General features: G+C 36.6%; 2 protein-coding genes across 4 annotated transcripts in view; one reads left to right on the top strand and one right to left on the bottom strand.

The window, feature by feature from the left end:
• The window catches only part of COPS2 (COP9 signalosome subunit 2), a 31,943-nt gene extending 14,745 nt beyond the window's left edge, over nt 1–17,198 (bottom strand). The window contains exons 1-4 of one of the 3 annotated variants that reach the window (XM_014537825.1): nt 17,076–17,146; nt 14,541–14,603; nt 4,267–4,380; nt 3,531–3,608 (exon numbers count right to left, since the gene is read on the bottom strand). In XM_014537825.1, coding sequence (XP_014393311.1) covers nt 3,531–3,608; nt 4,267–4,380; nt 14,541–14,543 — 195 coding nt within the window. In that variant the 5' untranslated portion in view covers nt 14,544–14,603; nt 17,076–17,146. Of the gene's footprint in view, nt 1–3,530; nt 3,609–4,266; nt 4,381–14,540; nt 14,604–17,075 lie in introns of all 3 variants that reach the window. The other 2 variants (XM_005863964.2, XM_005863965.2) reach the window with 2 other exon arrangements.
• Nucleotides 17,199–17,250: 52 nt separating this feature from the next.
• GALK2 (galactokinase 2) overlaps nt 17,251–20,627 on the top strand; it is a 132,505-nt gene continuing 129,128 nt past the window's right edge. Inside the window, exon 1 of the mRNA XM_005863960.2 lies at nt 17,251–17,587. Coding sequence (XP_005864022.1) covers nt 17,568–17,587 — 20 coding nt within the window. The 5' untranslated portion in view covers nt 17,251–17,567. The remainder of the gene's footprint in view (nt 17,588–20,627) is intronic.

Genomic DNA, 20,627 nt, shown 5'->3' with positions numbered 1-20,627 from the left:
AGGAGAGATAGAAACATCAATGATGAGAGAGAACCATTGATTGGCTGCCTCCTGCACGCCCCCTACTGGGGATCAAGCCTGCAACCTGGGCATGTTCCCTGACCAGCAATTAAACGGTGACCTCTGGGTTTATAGGTCAAAGCTCAACTACTGAGCCACACCGGCCAGGCAAGTACAATTTTTAGTTTTCAAATTTTAGATTTTGTTCCTTGCTGTGCAACAAACATTTATTTAAGTCATAAAAACCACTAAAACATTCATAAACCAAAAAATTTAAGTAAATCAAACTTTTAAAATGTCTTGGGAACCAGCTATGCAGTTATCAGCTATATCCTCTTCACCAGGAAGCTTTCTAACAATAGTTATGTCTCTCTTCTCCCTAGTATTGGTTGACTCTGCATTAAAATGTGAAATAAAAGAATCTCTTCAAGCCCAGGTATTCATCCCACAATCAAGAAAAGTTCTCCCATGTAAGGCTCTACTCAAAAGTAGATGTAGCTATTGTTGCCATTCCTTGCAGCACTATTTGCAATACTGTGGAAATATTTCCATATTTCCAGGAAATATGAAAGATCTGAAGAAGTAAAAGACTACTAGTGAAATTTCCAGCATAGGAAGAAGGAGCCCTGGCAATTATAATGATTTTTTCCTTGAGAAATAAAAAAACATGTATTTATTAGGGTGAAGAATAAACTAATGATACTGTAATTTTCCTGCTTATGACTGTATCCTGCTCTGGGATATAGCATAAAGGACAAGAAAAGAAAACATAAGAAAACCCCCTAAGATCTTCTGAGCAAGAATTGAATTACAAAAATGAAAATAGTAGTAGGGATGGATGGAAAAATGGATAGAACATGGAAAAAGATTTAGCATTATATATCAAACTACTTCTCTTTCCAAGAATGCTAGTAGCATGTGGGGATAAATAGTAAGTAACATCCTATTAGTAAGTTGCTAATAAGTAATAACAGAATGTATCTTGTGATAAAAAAAATAAAATAAAAAGTATGACTGTCCCAATTTTGAGATCATATCTTGAAATAGGATTTTAACAATAAGGTTTTGATTTCATTTTCTTATGCCATTACTTTGAATGAAGTTCACTGTTCAAAAATTATTACTGTAACTAAAGATTGAGGAAAGACTCAGTAAATCGGTTTTATCTGCTGTGATGAATACACAGAGCAGTTGGTAATGAACCTTCCAACTTTTTACTGCTCAAAACCACTACAGAGCAAATGGGTCCTATTCTGAACCAACCTGAAAATGAAGGGGCAGGAATGGAAGCTGAAACTACTCATATAAACCTTAACGTATGTAGAACAAACAAAATGTAGAAGAGGAAAGTAGGCAAAATAACCTAAAATATAAATAATCCTTTCCCTTACTTGCTTTCTATCTTGGTTCTAGGTACAATGGTGAAATCAAGCCCTGTGGGTAGGATATGATTAAATGGGTTCAAAAATTAAATCACTCTTAGTTGCTAAGATAGCAGATTTCTTTAATAACAGTAACAGAATTTCTATAGGGTTTCTTGGTATTATTTCAAATCACAGAATCTTAAGAGTTAAACATCGCATCCCTAATGTCACTATAATTATTTAATCAAAATCTCTATACCTTGAGACATCTGCTGCTTCTTCCATAGCCCTCTAAGTTACTGATTTGAATGTAGTAAATATTTTCACAAACAATAAATGGAAAGAAAACACAGGGGCTTTGTGCAATACAGAGATACTTTGAAAATATCATAGCAGAACTAGAAAAGGGCAAATGAAACATATTTTCCCACTATACTTATTTTTAAAAAATATTTTAAAATTGGTTTTTACACAGAGAGAGGGAGAGAAACATTAATCAGCTGCTTACTGCATGCCCCCTACCTACCAGGGATTGAGCCTGCAACTGAGCATGTACTTCGAACCAGCAACCTATTGGTGCACAGTATGATGCTCAACCAATTGAGCCATACTAGCTAAGGTTCCATAACTATACGTAAATACAACATACAGTATACTTAATAACACTTAGCATATTTTGAACAGTCCTTATATTTTGGGGGAAGAAATTGAGCTAAAATATTTTGTGGATAGTTTTTGTAGATATCATGGAGGTGGGTGATGATGCCAGAGTGAGAGTACACCAAAAAGAGCAGGATGCAAGATTAGTGAAGTTAACTGGATAGGCACTAATCAATTTAGGGAGTTCAATTTCAGAGAGATGGGATAGAGAAGCTAATGTGGAGAGAGGAAGCATACCATAAAGACAGAGACATGGAAAAAAGAAAGTGGTAACAGGTTATCAGCTGTCCTTCCATTTGCTATAGAGGCAAGTGCTTACCTCTGTTTTCTAATCTAAGCTCCACTTTATCTTTTCCTCAAAAGTTCCTCTCCCCTTAGTGATCTTAAGATAAATATCATATCTGTACCTAGTTCTCTCATCTATTAACTGCTTCCTTTCCCCTCCACTTTTACTCTGCATTCTTGAAAGACTAGAGGCACAGATTCATGCACGGGCGGTGGGGTGGGGTGGTGGTGGTTCATCAACCTGGCCTGCGCCCTCTCGCAATCCGGGACCCCTCAGGGGATGTCCAACTGCCGGTTTAGGCCCCATCCCCATTCAGTCAACAAAATATTTGAGCACCTACTGAATGCCAGTCACTATGATAGGTGCTAGGAATATAACAATGAATAAAATGAAGTCCTGTTCTCATGGAACTTTCACCCTATGGATTGGGGTGGGGGTGACATAAAAGTAATAAATAAGTAAACAGAACAGTGGCGATGCATGCAAAGAAGAAAAACAGCAGGGTAAGATGAAAATAAATGATGATGGGAAGCATGCTATTTTATAGAGGGTGGCCAGGGGAAGGACATCCTGATATATGATGACATTTGAGTGGAGACTTGATCAAATGATGAAAATAGCAATATGGCTGGCTATCTGTGAGGAACATTTGGGGTAGAGAAAAGAGCAAGTCCAGCATTTACACAAGAGTGTGCTTAGAGGACATGAGGAACAGCAAAGAGGCCAAACAACAGGGACAGAACAGAAAACAAGATCTATTTTGAAGAGCTATAAAGCCACCAATAACTTAGATTTACCAACAAATTATTTGCAAGCTGAGAGATACAGAGAGAAGTCAAGAATAATGCTAAGGTTCTGGCCCTAATCAGTGGAAGATGAACTCTTTGTAATAAAAAGTAGAATGTTAAAATTCGAAAATAAATGCTAATAGTTTGTGGGGAAATTACTCTTATTAATAATGCAGCCAAATATTGCCCATGTACCTAAAGGATAAGTTTTCTTTAAAAAACTGTTGAAAAACAAAAAACTGTGTATGCTATGCAGAACTTTTTAAAAACTTAGCATTATTGTAGTCACAAATGAAAACCTGCCTAAATATGGGAACATATAAACAGTTATTTTAAAGAAGTAGATATAATGGTATTTTGTTGCATGAGGTTTTTACCTACAGAATTTATTTTAAAACTTATTAGTTCAATTCCTCTCAAAACAAATCTTACCAACTTGAAGTTAATCTTAATCATTTGTTTCAGTGCTTTAAAGCCCCATTCTCCCTTTTCACCTTCAAGTTCCAAAACCTAAAAAAAGAAGAAATTCTTAGTCTAACTTAATACTGTTATTTTCTAATGACATTCAATGTCTAAATTTCAAATTTATTTTACATCATATGCAAGAAAAATATTTCCCCAAGAATTCCATTTTTCAATATCATTTTTAAAGGCTTAAAAAGAAATAATCTTAAAATGCTTACTTAAGGAGTTTATTTTAAAGTTCCTTCATCAAAAGATTAATAACTACTTCTTGATTATTATACAGTTCCAGAAGAATTATTTTTCCATAGTCTATTATCCGTTGGTATGAATAATCCAAAAGTGTATCATTAGTCAAGAAATCACATTATTTAATAGTGAAACTACACCTATGTAATCTGTCCCCAAAAGAACAAGATTGCAGGGATAATATCTACTGACAATCATGTTGGTTCCCTTACCAGAACCATAATAACTTTTCAGGACAATAACCCTGGCTCTATAGAAGCTAGAATGGAAAAAACAACCACAGAATAGCCCTTTAGAAATATATGCTTGTGCTGCATAATGCAAACATTTTACAGGATTATCACTAAGTATCCAACACACATTTCTGAGGTAAAATCATTTGAAACTTATTTGATCTAAGACATCATTTTTAAAAAATAAGCTTTAAGACACAGAATCAACCAGAAAAAATATGAACCTTCTGGAAACTGCTTAATGCTGCTTTTGGGTCATCTTCCTTTAACGCTTTGGAATTATAGTACTGATTTTCCAAATCCACATTTGGCTCGGAGTTACTATCTTCAGAGTATTCCTGTGTATTTGAAAAAAAAACAACAGATGTTAAAATGAAAAAAAAAAAAAAAAAAAGGAACCCACACAACTACACTAAAAAGTAAAGATAGAAAAATCATACAATTATACACAACATAACAACCTTGGGTATAGAGGTAAAATGCCCTAGGTATTTAACCATTATTTTAAAAACTAGGGGAAAAGCCAAAATCAAGTGGATAGTACAATAAAATCATTTCTTTCATATCAAAAATACAATTTCCAAAGAACCAACACAAAAGCAAAGTGCAAAGAAATAATATTGGTTAATGGCCCTCAATTCTGTAAACTGACCTTTTGTTAGTCATGGAATTCGGTAAAAATCTACATAAGTGCTAATTATTCATCTTTAGTTCCATAATCTAAACTTCTCTACTCCCTAAGTCTAAATTTCATCATCCAACCACATCTAACTACCCAGGATAATTTGTGTATGACAGAGTAGTCTATTGGTGAATATGTTAATAAGAATATTTGCCTTATGGGCATTCCAGATTACTAAACAGCTATTCAGTTATATTAATGTATTTTAACTACCTTTATAACAAATCAAAATAAGTACAACAAAATGAATTTGTATAATTTTATGTGACTTTCATCACATATCTTCAGTTCCTAGTACTTAAAACAATAAAGCAGAAAGGTAAGTTGGAGTAAAACAACTATTTTGGGGAGCAGTATATACAAGTTTACTAGTAAAAACAAAATAAGTCAGAGAAAGACAAGTATCACATGATCTCATTTATATGTGGAATCTAATAAACAAAATAAACTGATGAACAAAAAAGACCCAGACATTGAAACATCCTACAGATTGACGTATTTCAGAGGGAAGGGGGAGAGGGGTGGGGCGGGAAAAGATTAGCCAATGAACTTATATATGCATAGCCTATGGTCAGACAATAGTTCAGGGAAGGCCTAGGGAAGGGATGGGGGCGAAGAGGAGGGGGTCAACTGGGGGAATGACAGGGGGCATCTGTAATACTTTCAATAATAAAGACAAATTCAAACAAAACAAAACCCAGTTCCCAGATACTCAACTTGGACAAGTTCTGGTGAGGATATGGAAAAAAGGGAACCCTAATATACTGCTGGTAGGAATGCAGACTGGTGCAGCCATTATGGAAAACAGTATGGCGTGTCCTCAAAAAATTAAATATGGAACTGCCATTTGACCCAGTGACCCCACTTCTAGGAATATATCCTAAGAAACCCGAAACACCAATCAGAAAGAATGTATGCACCCCTTTGTTCATAGCAGCACAATTTACAATGGCTAAGATCTGGAAACAGCTCAAGTGCCCATCAGTAGATGAGTGGATAAAAAAGCGGTGGTACATCTACACCATGGAATACTATGCAGCAGTAAAAAAGAAGGATCTCTTACTCCTTGAGACAGCATAAAGGGACCTGGAGAGTATTATGCTAAGTGAAATAGGCCAGTCAGAGAAATACAAGTATCGTGATCTCACTCATATGTGGAATCTAACGAACAAAATAGATCCAGAAACATAGAAGCATGGAACAACAGCCTGTCGAATCTCAGAGGGAAGGCAGGGGTGGGGGAGTGGTGGGAAGAAATCAATCAAAGAACTTGTGTACATATATGTATAACCCATGGACACGGAAAATAAATAGGGTGGTGGAGTGTTGGGGTGGGGGTGGTTTATAAGGGGTCAAGGGAGAAAAAAGGGGATGTAATATCTTCAACAATAAAGATTTAAAAAAAAGAAAAAAAAAGAATAGTACCAGAAAGTAAACACAGAATGATAAGAACAGTATTGTAGAGTTATTTCTAAATCCAAATACAGTTAATATTTTTTTTAGATATTTATAGAAAATTCTATAATTTTTCATAAAGGCACAAGAATGAAAAAAGGTATATTCTGAGTGTAGTGTTAGAAAGCTAAAAAATACATAAACATGATTTTTTTCCTGTGACCAGTAGATAGAGGGGCATGTTTGATGTTAGTATAAAACCAGTTTTATCTGACCACAGTGACTTTGTAACATGCGCCCTCTGGAGGATAATTATTTCTTTGTGTAAGGACATGAAGCACTGGCCCTCAGACTCACAGGTTTAAGAACAACAATTTAGTTATGTTTAAATTGATATGAAAACCCTTTGGAACACTTAGGGATGAGGTCAAATTTGGGGTAGTGAATAAATTTCATGATCAATCATTCATTTCTTAACCCTATAATCTAGGTTTGACTACAATGAAACTGATCAAACTAAAAAGCAATTAAAAAAGAATGAAAAGCCAACTTGCACATCAAATGATAGCTTCTGAACGAGGTTTTGAAAGATTAATGGGAGTTTGCCTGCTAGACAAAACAGGAGAGGGGAAAAAAGAACAGCAGATACAAAACAGCATATCGGGAGGTAACTAAAGAACTAAAAGCAATCATATTGGTGAAACATAAAAAGCCCTTATTGATTCTACCTTCATCATAATCTATCCACTTCCCCCTTTCCCTTGCCACCCCCCTCACCTACCAAGCCACATTCAACTCTCCACAAACTATAAAAGCCTTTCCACTTTCTTTGTTAACATTAATTTTTTTTATTTTTTAAACATAACAGCTTTATTAAGATACAATTCTTATACCATAAAACTCACTCTTTTTCAAAAAAATACATCTTTTTTTTTATTGATTTCAGAGAGAAAGGGCGAGGGAGAGAGAGAAACATCAATGATGAGACAGACTCATTGATCTGCTGTCTCCTGCACGCCCCCTACTGGGGAATCAAGCCCGCAACCCAGGACCCTTCAGCCTGCAGGCCGACGCTCTATCCATTGCACCAAACTGACTAGGGCTCTTTGTTAACCTTTAAATTCCAATCTTGCCGTGGTAAACAGCCAGAATAATCTTCATAAAATGTAAATTATCTCATTCCTCTTCTTAAAAATGGCTTTCCATTGCTCTTAAAATCAAGTTCAAAAGTCATCAATATGTGACTCCTGACTACACATCCAACCATGTAGCAAACTCTCCCTCACTCATTTTGCTGCAACCACTGTACCCTTACCTCACAAGTGGCCAACTCTTTCTCATCTCTACGTGCCACTCCCTTCTCTTTCCACCCCACTTAATCTAGTTAACTACTGTGTATCATTATAGTGTAAGTATGTATTGCCTCTTTAAGAAAGACTTAGAATAAAGAATCAGATCTATAAAACCTACTCTACACCTTTGGAAATAATTTCTTTCCTTTTAAAAAAAAATAATGTTTTTATTGATTTCAGAGACAGGAAGGGAGAAATAGAAACATCGATTAGCTGCTTCCTGCACACCTCCTACCGGGGATTGAGCCTGCAGCCTAGGCATGTGCCCTGACCAGGAATCGCATCTGTGACTTCCTGGTAAATGGGATGACGCTCAACCAACTGAGCCACACCAGCCGGGCTGGAAATCATTTATTCTCTAGTTAACTATTCAATAACATAAAGCAATAGCTAGCTCAACCAGAAGATGACTTTTTTGAAACCCAAATCTTCAGAATTCACCCTTGAACATGGAAGTAAAATTTTATTTATTTATATCGAATTCAAAGTCTAAGAATCTGGACTCTCACTCAAAGCCCATTTATTTTTGGTGTCTTATCCCTAACAGATTAGAAAAAACAACTAGGCCAGGATAGGAGAAGAGAGACACAAGCTGAGAGGTACACATGATGGTAGTAGGATGTGGAGCTGTCAGCAAAGGGGAAATTAAAAATATTTTAGGAATTAAAAAGGTTAACTTCTATTACCTGGTGGTTGGTGAAATGATTATAACGTTGTTGAAGACCAGAACTTTTACATTTGCTACCATGTCTACCAGAGTGCCTTTCCATTAAATCACTGAATGCCTCTTATAGCGCAAGACTAGCTACCTAAACTTCTGGAACCTGACTGGCTTCAGACTAATGATATTTTAAAATTTTAGATGCTTTAACTCCTTGAAATCACATTAACCAAGATACGACTTAATCCAACATTTTGTGAATATATTCTTTTGGTTTTTCATATTGTATAGATTAAGAAATTGAATGTATATTTTTTGCATAATTGCAATTCAACTCTTCAATGTTATTGCTTCAATGTATAAATACACAAGAATTGGCACAACTGATGTAAATGATTGGCTTCTCATAATTGGGCAGTCTCCTGTTTTGATCTGCAACATCATGTTCATATGGTTTGAACCAGCCTCCATGACACCATTAATCTGTCATTTGTGGCTCAGTGAATCACACCATCAATGTAAGATGTGTATTACAGCAAACTACTTTTCATTTATTACACTATCATGATTTTTAAACTGATGACATTTTGAAAAGTCTTCATTCTGTTTAGATTTCTATTATTTATACTCAATAATACTGATCTTTAGTATATACCCACAATGAGGTACAAGTTGCTCAGACAAATGCAAATTAAGTCTTCCTCCTCTCAAACTACTCTGAGACCAATATGCAAAAATCCAGCAATATAACACAATAAAAGCAGTAACAGAGACACATACTAGGTACAGTGGCAGCTCAAAAAAGGAGTAATCAACTAATCTTGAGTGAGGTAGAGGAAGGAAAAGTTACCTGAACCAGCTCTAAAAGTATGAATAAGAGTTGCCAGGAATGAATGAGGAAGGGCATCTGAAACATAGTGATTAAGGTATGCAAAGGCACGGAAGCTTGAAATGGCACTGCATATTTGGAAGAACCATGGATAGTCTGGGCTGAAGAACAGGCTCTGTATAATGAGTTGATGAGAGATAAACTGGTGTATAGAACAGAGAAACAGGACTATAGAAGTCTAGCAAGGAGTTTAGATCAAATGCAGAGCTATTGAAAGATTTTACAGGTAAATAATCAGATTTGTGTTTTAGGAAGAGAACTCATGTAGCAATGAAGTAGTCCACTGGATACTCCTACAGCAGTCTAGCCAAGAGATGATGGAGGTCTGCTTCCCAATAGTAAATGAGGGGGGGGGGGGGGGGGAAGGAAGGGAATAGAATTAATATAGAAGATGTTGAGAATGTAAACTAAAAAGGACCCAGCACATGGACACAAGATAAAGGAAAGTTATCTTTAATAACTACAGTGTCATTAGTTAGAATAGGAAATATAGGAAAAGCATTAAGGAAATGTGGCCAAACAGAATTCCCTTATATCAGAATAGGAAATAACCATAATTTGTAAAAGTTAAATAAAATGTTTTTTAAAAAAGAAACTGAGATTTTATTCAATATATTAAGAATGCTTTAAAAAACAAAAAAGAATTTAAGCAATATTTGAAAGAGAAACAAGCACTTGAACATTGTTAAAGATATTAAAAAACAACACACTTAATAGTTCCAACCTACTTATATAATAACTCATGTCCTGACAGCTCCCTCAAAGCAATCTGTGATCCATCCACACCACCCAAATCTATTCTTCCTTTCTCAAATATGCCACAGAATTTAAAATCTGTGCTTTGGCATCAAATGTTCTCTCTCCTAGGAATTCTAAACCACCTCCCCTCCAAACAAACTTCCCACTTTTCTCCTATGATACTACTCTGCTCTAACACTCCTAGAAAACATATTAATCAGGGTTTACTTTGTGATTCTTTCTTCAACTCTTCTTAGCAAACTAAATCTTCTTAGTCAAGCTTCGACATGACATTCATCTCTCCAACTTGATGCCTTGTGTGTATGTTGTTCCCACCCCTCACCTGAACTGCCATGAACTTCTCAAAAGCAGAAACTTTTTCTTCCTCATCTTGGTATCCCGAGCCTGGTATACTACAAAATGCCCAATGAAGCGTCTGCATAATTGAAATGAAAAGTGGCTGAATGTTCCAAAATAACACAACACACAATAGCCAGCAGATGTCGGAATGTAGCCACTGCTGAACAGGGTCAGCTCCAAGTTCACCTACTTATTCCTGTGTCTGTTGCCAACAGATTTCTTAAGAATGTGCTCTAGGAAAACAAGAGTCACCATTGACTACAGCTAGATAAGCTGTACTAGATGCTGGGCACACAGGTGAAGGGTAATGTCCCATCCTATCCTCTTATATAATAAAAGGCTAACATGCAAATCAACCAAACAGCAGAACGATCGGTCGCTATGACGCTCACTGACCACCAAGGGGCATATGCTCAATGCAGGAGCTGCCCCCTGGTGGTCTGTGCACTCTCCCTCAGCCAGAAGCCCAGCTCACAGCTGGTGAGTGCAGCGGTGGTGATGGGAACCTCTCCCACCTCTGCGGCAGTGCTAAGGATGTCCAACTGACGGCTTAGACCCACTCCCTGTGGGACATCCCCCGTGGGCTCCTGGACTGCGAGAGGATGCAGGCTGGGCTGAGGGACCCCCAAGTGCACAAATTTCATGCACTGGGCCTCTAGTTATCCATAAGGACTATGCCAGTGATGGCGAACCTATGACACGCATGTCAAAGGTGACACGCGAACTCATTTTTTTGGTTGATTTTTCTTTGTTAAATGGCATTTAAATATATAAAATAAATATCAAAAATATAAGTCTTTGTTTTACTATGGTTGCAAATATCAAAAAATTTCTATGTGACACGGCACCAGAGTTAAGTCAGGGTTTTTCAAAATGCTGACACGCTGAGCTCAAAAGGTTCGCCATCACTGTGCTAGGCAGTCATTTATGATTTAGCCATTCATAAAGTTATCCAAACTTTAAAAAAATTTCACTCAAGTTAATGTGTCTTAATTTGTTATCAATGGTGTTAATTAAAATATTCTTTTAGAATATCTGTCCTAAACTTTCAGTCTTCAAATTAAATTTCTCCCAAAGACATCATAAAAGTCATTAGACCTGGACTATACTCTAGTATATGTGTGTATAAATATTTTTTAATTGATTTCAGAGAGGAAGGGTGAGGTAGAGAAAGACAGAAACATCAATGATGTGAATCACTGATCGGCTTGCCCCCCCACTGGGAATTGAACCCCAAACCAGAGCATGTGCCCTGACCAGGAATTGAACCATGACCTTCTAATTCATAGGTTGACACTCAACCACCGAGCCACTCTGGCAAGGCTACACTCTAGTTCTGACTCTCCCACTAATTTGTTGTATAAATTTAAGTAAGTCACTAACACTCCATGCTTCAGTTCTTCTTCTGTCAAATGTGGGGGTGGAACTCTACAGGAAGTTTCTAATTCCCTCTGAGGTCTATATTTTCATTTTGAGATACAGTATATGATTGTAAATTCACTCTGTTGAGTATTCAGAGTTTACATATTTAAGTTAGGAGTGAATGAAAAGATTTAAGTTTATCTTATTCTTAGCATGTAAGAACTATCTCCCATTCCTATGTTTTTAGTTATCCTTGTTTGAATCTGTCTAATTTCATTATACAGGGTATACTTATGAAGTAATATAATAGGCCTTTTTAAAAATGCACCAAAACTTATATTTAAAGAGGTAGTAAAATTATTTACTGACATGGATAATAAATACTTCTGAAATTCTCAAGAAAACTCACTTCATTAATTAGATGTTTCTACCTAAAACAGAATCATTCAGTTTGATGGCCCAACTTATCAAAAGTGACTCTGAATATAATTTTCAACACTTACAAAAATAGGACAAGACCTGGCTACAGCTGAAGCTAAAGGGGGGGAGGGGGAAAGCTGCACATTGTTTATAACAGCAAAAGAAAACAGGCCAATTTTTTAAAAATAGTAGTATACATCTTACTAGTTTTTATTTATTTATTTAATATATATTTTATTGATTTTTTACAGCGAGGAAGGGAGAGGGATAGAGAGTTAGATACATCGATGAGAGACAAGCATCAACCAGCTGCCTCCTGAACACCTCCTACTGGGGATGTGCTTGCAACCAAGGTACATGCCCTTGACCGGAATTGAACCTGGGACCCTTCAGTCCCCAGGCCGACGCTCTATCCAGTGAGCCAAACTGGCTAGGGCGGCCAAATTTTTATTAAAAGGGAACTAATGGTTAAAGTATGCGATATCCATACAATCAATGCAGCTGTAAAAAGAAAAAAGTAAGCTTTTTGGATACTTACATGGAACAATTTCTAAGACAAATTAAAAAATTTTTGAGCAATGACAAAAATCACTGTTTGGTCTCCCAAGATCAAAGTAAAATTTGTGTTTATCATTTGTACTCTGCAACCTGTCCCCTCTCCTCCCAGCAATAAAAGTAATATAGGTTCACTGTGAAATGTTTTTAAGAAATGCACAAATTTTAATTTTCTGACACTTTTCAGATATTTTCCATATTTTCCCCCACTCAACAAAATAAATTTTATTCCCTCCCAATAACACTGTAATACAAATTATATATTTATGATGGAGATATATTCACTATGTGCACAGCATTAACTAACCTTTCCCCTACCAGGTAAAGATTTTAAATGACAGCACTGCTCCTACAGAGGAGACAGAGCAACCCATCTCCCTCTCTACAGTGAGGCAGTGTTCACAGAAGGCCATAGAGACCTTCCTGGGATTTCCCCATTAGAGCTAGTAGAGAACATCCTCTTATCTTTGGGGTTATGATACTAGGAAGATGCCACATTACATCTTATATACTGTGAAGGCAATTAGCCAACACAGTGAAGAAAGCAGCCCAAGAAGAAAGATGGACACAGTAAAAGATGTAGCACCATCACCTGAGCCTGTGAATCCAACCATACCTTTATTTTCTGGTGATTTGAGCCTATATATGCTCTTTCTCATTTAAACTAGTTTGACATGTATTTGTGTCCCTTATCCAAGAGCCCTGACCAATAGAAGTTACCAAGAGTTGTTCATATCACTTAATATTCTTTAGGAGCATGGTTTGAAATGCTGACATAGCATTCCATCACATGAATATACAATAATATATGTCATTATCTTATTATATTAATAGTATTAGTGCCCCCCTACTATTGATAATTTGGGGCTCTTTCCAATTATTTATAATTAAACACATCATGTTTCTTTTAGAAGCCTCAACTGTACAATCAAATTTCATTTTCATGAAAACCATATTCAGCATAGAAAACAATGCCCCAGACTTATAAGAGGTATAGTGTTTAAAAATCTATTATTTAAAGATCCTCAACATTTTCTTTGCCAAGCAATAAGTTATTGGGACAATGGTCTCAGAGAAAAATAACCTTCCAGCTCCTTATATGCACAATGATTGACAAAGTGAGAACCTTTATACTAAACTCACAAATCCCTAAAGCTACTCTTTTGTCCTGGTCTTATATCGATCTATCAGTTCTTTTTCAGACTAGATTATATACTCTGTTTACATCAATTCAAAGTATTTTTAAAAAACAGAAGTTAGTGCCCAGCCAGTGTGGCTCAGTGGCTGAGTACTGACCTATGAACCAGGAGGTCACAGTTTGATTCCCAATTAGGGCACATGCCTAGGTTGCAGGCTCAGTACCCAGAAGGGGGTGTGCAGAAGGCAGCTGATCAATGATTCTCTCTCATCACTGATGTTTCTATTTCTCTCTCCCTCTCTGAAATCAGTAAAAATATATTAAAAAACACAAAAGTGTTATTTTTTAATTTGCTAAATCATGTTCCAAGATCTTTATAACATGAGAAACTAATGTTCAAGCCATTATTTTCTGCTGACCTTCATAAAATGGTGACAAATAAGAGATTCTGTAAGATATCCTATAGCTAAGACTCTCACTTCCCAAAGAAGCAGACAAAAAGAAGTAAATTTTTAGGGCATTTAGTAAAACAAGAAAGACAATACTAGTAAACATTCCTTCACTAATCACAACTATAAGCTTGACTAAGGCAATATAATGAGGCTCAAAGCTTGGAAATACATTTAACCAAGTGGAATTATTCTACCTTTTTTGACAATTTCTCCCCTTTGTAATACATTTAAATGCAAATGTACAATGCCCTACCTATCATAGGATCTACTAAAAAATAACTTTTGGTATGAAGTCAATCTGTTTTAAACCCTTTCTAAAAAGATCATTAGAAATAATAAGCAATTTCATGCTAGAATGACTGGACTATAGAATCATAGTACAATAAACTCATCAATGGCCTTATCAACTTAATGAATGGCACTATAGTTTTTAGTATTATTACACTAGCAATCTATAAATCTGTAAAGGTAGCATTAGATTAAAAGACATTTACCATCTCCTACTTCTTCATTCCCTGCCACATAAATTCCTATGCTTAGAAAGTGCCTGCTTCCGCCTATAATAAAAATAAAAAAGATCTTAGAAGTCAAGAATATTGAATTTCTTTTATGTTTTTTCTTCTTCTTTTTTAACCAAGTTTATTCTCCTTTCTTTTAGATCTTAGGCACAAATCATTATTTACTTTCTTGGACTAACGTTCTATAGTTTTAGAAACAGACTTTTACTTTTTCCAATGGTAGCATAACTACCTATTTCCAATACACTGGGCAAGAACAAAAAGTACCTTAGGCATTAAAATTTATCAAGCGACAACCTATAAAAGATATGCTGAATGTATCTGTGGTTGGAAATCTTCATGACTTTAGTTAACATTTTGACTAAAATGAGGTGATGGCAAAATTTCCAACAAACAATACATTTTTTAGATAAAAAAGAAGCTTCTCTAAAACTGGAAGTCAATTCTGTAGACTCTTTAAATCCTAAGAAACAAACAAACAAACAAAAAAGACCCAGGGAAATAAGTATTAAAACAAAACAAAACACCGAACTTCCCTTTTAGCAACATGTAAGTATGAAATGGCAACCAACCCTTTAATCTTTTTAAAAAATGCATAATGGCATAAGGATATTAACTAAAGCCGTAAAAAATAAATTACTAAATAAAATTTATGCCACCAAAGGAGTTTAACTAGTAGTAAACAGAGCATAAACGCTTTCACTACTTGACATCTGAGTGGGAATCCAGAATGGTATCTATGCAAGTGAGATATGGGGAGAGGAGCAACTATTCAACAGAACGCTGGGGGAAATTTTTTCATTTAAGTAACATCTTACTTTTATGGTTAAGAAATTTTCAAAAAAGACAAAACAACTGTACATTCAACTTTATGCTGTACATGTAGTACAGGCCCAAAAAAGGCTTCAGAAACATAGTCAAGTTAAACAACGTATGTTTAATTAAAATTCTTACAAAAATGGAGTACTTCACGGGACAATAGGATTCTCACCGCCTTCCCTCCATTATATGCTTAATGTAGATGACTTTCAAATTAATCACAGTGCTAATAAGTCATTTATGTATTGAAAACTATTGATAAGACATAAGCAGAAACATTTAAAAACACACATTTAAAAGAAAAGAAACACTTCCATACTTACAAATATGGTAATATAAACATGTCATAAAAAAATGCCTAGGATATCACAAGTAACATGTTCTTAATAAACTCAAGGCATTGCCTACAACTGGTTTGGTTTGTACAAACTAAAAATGTAAGGCAGAGACAATAGCCATTAGCAAAACTTCACATGTAACTTCAACATGGTTTGGTTTGTACAAACTAAAAATGTAAGGCAGAGATAATAGCCATTAGCAAAACTTCACATGACCAAGACCTCTACTATGACTTTCAGGTAATAATAGTAAGCACCCCTTCCCCTTCTGCAAATGTGCCTTCTTTTAAAATGGAAAGAGTAATTGGAAATGACTTTACAAAGAAGTTTTACACTAATTCAAAAAACGACTATTTATAGCTTGAGAATCTCTGGCACTTAAAATATAAGAGGAGCAGACCTCCCTCAACTTTACCATAATGCAGCATCACTACAATATACAAGAACCGTGCATAAAGACGCCCCCCAAAACAAACAAACAAACAAACAAAAAAGCAAGCTGACGTTGATTCTTGGGCCACTTTATCTTATGTTGAGTAGCAACCTGAAATGTTAGTGAATTTTAAAAAAACGTGTAAATAAATTAAACACTGAATACTTAAAAGTCACCATTCAGTTGCATACATTTATGTCTTCACTGCTGGTATTTTTAACTTTGAATCCTGGGAAATTTCTGTCAATCCCCCTGTTTCCCCCCCCCCCCAATCAAAACAAACAAAAAGCAGAACCTCCTCCCCAGCTTTTCTCTTTAAACACAACTAGTTCAACTACTTTTTTCCAGCTATTTTTGCTCTAAATTCTCCACGGTACTTTTACCTTAAACCAAAACGAATCCTGGACAGGACTAATTAAGCTGTTTCCAGGAGACGTATAAACGCCGTTTCATGGTCGGGCCCGGGAGTAGCAAGGCCGCCCCGTTTTCAGAGCCTTCCCCCGGCATGTGCACCCGCTCAGTTCAAGGGGGAAGCAGGGGGCCCGCAATGCTGGGCCCGACAGGGCAGAGCCGGGGCCTAGACCACTTCACGGTCCCCGCGGCGGCTCGCGCGGCGGGAGGAGGTAGCGGCCCCGAGAACCGGAGGCCTGAGGCGTCCGAGTAAACGAGGGAGGCGAGCGGACTAGGAGCGCAATGCTCCAGACCCCCTACACCGCCTCCCTGACCCTCCCCTCCCCCATGCAGGAGCAGCAGGGCCCCGGCCAGTGCGGGAAAGGGGAGGAGGTAAACCCGTCCTGTCACTGCACCTGGAGAAGTTGGAAGGAGCACATGTTTTACGGGGAGAGGCCGCGGCCGCCCCGGCCCTGGCCCCTAAAGACAGAAACCCCCTCCAGCCCCAGAGGTCCGTCCCCTGCGCCTCACCAGGTCGTAGTCCTCCTCATCATCGCACATGAAATCATCTTCCATGTCAGACATCTTGGCCGGGAAAAGGGGGAGGGGGAGGAGAAATTGGAGACAACCTCCTCCCACAATCCTCCGCGGTTCAGAGGCGTCACTCCCAGCTTCTCCTCGCCTTCCCGTCGCTCTTAGAGGAGTTGAATGTTGCCTTCCGGAACTAACGCGCTCGGCATTGAGAGGTTTCGCTACGACCCCAAAAGGGAGCGCACCGCTCTCTCTTCCTGCGAAACGGTTGGTGCCTTAGCAACCAAACCTAGCAACTGGGCAGAGTCTAGTGCTGCGGAGCTCAGCTGAAGAAGGGTCTTGGAAACCTTGCACTCGCACACATCGCGCAGTTTCCAGCCTCCTAGGCTAGGGAACGGTCCCCTCCCTTGTCTGGGGCTCTGGAACCATCTCATTCTGGTGAAAATAAGAGGCAGCCTAGGACCAGAAGCCTTTCGCGGAGTAAAGGGTGACATGCCCATCCTGTATGACAGGTAGTATTATTTCTGCCATCATTATTTACATGCATTTAGCCCGCACATTGTGGTGGGTGTTCCTGTGAATTTTGGAAACTTATTCAGCAGTATAGTTTACACGAAATGTTTGTTATATTTGTAGTCGGCAAAACGATACTGTGGATATCCCAAATTAGTTAAGCATCGATCAACTGAGGCGCCCCAGGTCTTATTCAGCTGTTCAACGAGTTATAAACTGACCTTTACTGCCCTTAGGACCAAATTAAGGTAGCAGTTAATGACTGGTTTTTTAAATTGCACAAAGTCATTAGCATGATTCGAAATAAGAAAATGAAATAAAGGGAAAAAACTGCTTCTAAAACAGCACATTCCATATAAACGTCCAGTTCTGCCCACTTAAGTCCACAAATTTTATATAGTTATAGCACAGATATAATTTCGGGTTCTTTTTGTTACATACCCAGTTATGTAACAGCGTAAAACATGTGTACAATATATTATTGAGAATGATTATTTTAATGGTTGTTTAATAATCTCTCTGTTGAATGAACCAGTGCAACTTAATTTACTTAAGCTGACATTTTGATACATTTAGAATTTTGCAAACATAACACTATTTTAAACAGTCTTGCAGTGAATAAATTTGTCATTTTATTTTGTCTTAGAAAAAAGTCAAAGGAGGATAGAGGCTGGATTTTTTTAGTAATCACTTGAATGGACATTTTTGGTCATGGTTCTTAAAAGTCCTATAACAATAATACTGTCTAACATAACAAAATTTTCCTAATAGTCCTTTCCTCCCAATGTCTTATTATAAGACATTTCAAACATACAGTAAAATTGAAAGAATAATCCAGTTAACATGTGTATTCCCACTATCAGCCTTATTTGTGTGCGTATGTATTTCCTGAATCAATTAAAAATAAGATGCAGATATCATGACATATCACTCTTAAATGTGTGTTTCCTAAAAATAAGGACATTTGCTTATGTAATCACAACATCATTATTATATTAAGAAAATTAATCATTCCTTGATATTATCTAGTAGCCAGTGCATGTTTTAAAATTTCCTTATTAAATATAAAATTTTAGAATTGGAAGAGCCTTTAATGATATAACTTTAAAGTTCAAGGCCTCCCAAGCATAACAGTTCATTAAATTATAGCTTCCCAAACTCCATACCAGAGATTCTGATTCAGTAGATCTGGGGTAGAGCTCAGCAATCTGTTAACCTGTAACCTTAAAACAAAACATCTCCCTATAACTGGGGTGACTATTCATCCCAGTTTGCCTGGGGTAACAACCCTAGTTTAGTACTGTTTTCCCACAAAAATAATTATTAACATTTATCACTTCAGAAGTTTAGACAATAAATCACATGGTTACTCTACCTGAAATTAATAATTCTTCCTCAAAAGAGAAAATAGAATTCAAAGGTGGTCAAGAGATTTATTTGCTCAGAGTAATCAGAGCTATATAGTTTTGTTTTTTAGTCATTAATAATTTTGAAGTTATCAACCATGTACATAATGATTACATAATGTAAATGTATAAAAATTCATTTAGATTGAATTTATATAATTTGCTGCTTTTTAATATAATTACTTACTTCTACAATAGAGAGAAAGAATTGTTCAAGTAAATCATACTATCCTTGGCCATCTCCAAATTTAGTAAACCAATCTGGAAATTTGCTTAGAGCAGTTAAATAGGTCTTCACAGTACTTAAAGGCACACTCCTTGTGTACAAATAAACATGTTAATTAAGTAATCTTTCTTTGCCGGGAATGCCTTTTGTCCTTAAAAGTTCATTTAAATGTCACCTCATTTACACAGCTTATTCTGAATACTTTGTGCAGTTATGACATTCTTTTTCTTGATATCAATTTTACTTAATGGTAACTAATACATTTTTATTTTGATGGCACATTGATGTGGATCTTGTGTTTTTTTAAAGACATATTTAAAAGATTTGTTGAGCCCAAACCGGTTTGGCTCAGTGGATAGAGCGTCAGCCTGTGGACTGAAGGGTCCCGGGTTCGATTCCGGTCAAGGGCATGTACCTTGGTTGCAGGCACATCAGTAGGGGGTTTGCAGGAGGCAGCTGATTGATGTTTCTCTCTCATCGATGTTTCTGACTCTCTATTTCTCTCCCTTCTTCTCTGTAAAAAATCAATAAAATATATTAAAATCACCTTAAAAATTAAAAAAAAGGTTTGTTGAGGTATAATTTAGCAGCTTTATTGAGGTACATTAAACTGCACATACTTAAAGTGTACAATTTGATGAATTTTGACATATGTGTACACCTGTGAAACCATCACCACAACCAAGATAATAAACATATTTATCACTGCAGTTTCCTCATTGCCCCTTGGTAATCCATCTTCTCCCTTCAGTTTTCCCAGGAAAACACTGACCTATTTTTTCACTATAGATAAGTTTACATTGTCTGGAATTTGATATAAATAAAGCATACAGTATGTATTCTTTTTTGCCTGGCTTCTTTCAATCAGTAAAATTATTTTGAGATTCATCCATGTTGTTGCATGTATCAATTGGTGTTTCTTTTTATTGCTGAGTGTTCCATTGTATGGATATTCCACAGTTTATTCATTTACCTGTTGATTGGTATTTGATGTTTTGTTTTGTTTTTAGTTTTTGGCTAATACAAATAAGCTGCTAAGAACATTTGTGTACAGGTTTTTGTACGGACAAGTTTCATTTATCTTGTGTAATGTGGTGGATAGACTTTAAGGTGGTTTCCTCATTACTTATGCTTTGGATAATCCTTTCCCTCTTCAGTGTTGGTGAGATCTGTGACTGCTGCTGCTTCTTCTTTTTTTTCAGCTTTATTGAGGTACTAGAGGCCTGATGCACGAAATTCGTAGCCCCCCCGCTTCGTCCGGAAGGTCATCCGGTCTAATTAGCATATTATGCTTTCATTATTATAGATAATAGATAAGTAAATGTGATTTGCTTTTAACCAAAAGATACGGCAAAGGTTATGTACATAATTACATTATACAAGATTGTAAACCCATCTTGCTAGGGG

The sequence above is a fragment of the Myotis brandtii genome, unplaced genomic scaffold (genome assembly GCF_000412655.1).
Source record: "Myotis brandtii unplaced genomic scaffold, ASM41265v1 scaffold182, whole genome shotgun sequence".
In the NCBI taxonomy this organism is placed as follows: domain Eukaryota; kingdom Metazoa; phylum Chordata; class Mammalia; order Chiroptera; family Vespertilionidae; genus Myotis; species Myotis brandtii.
This window is presented reverse-complemented; position numbering and strand designations above follow the sequence as displayed.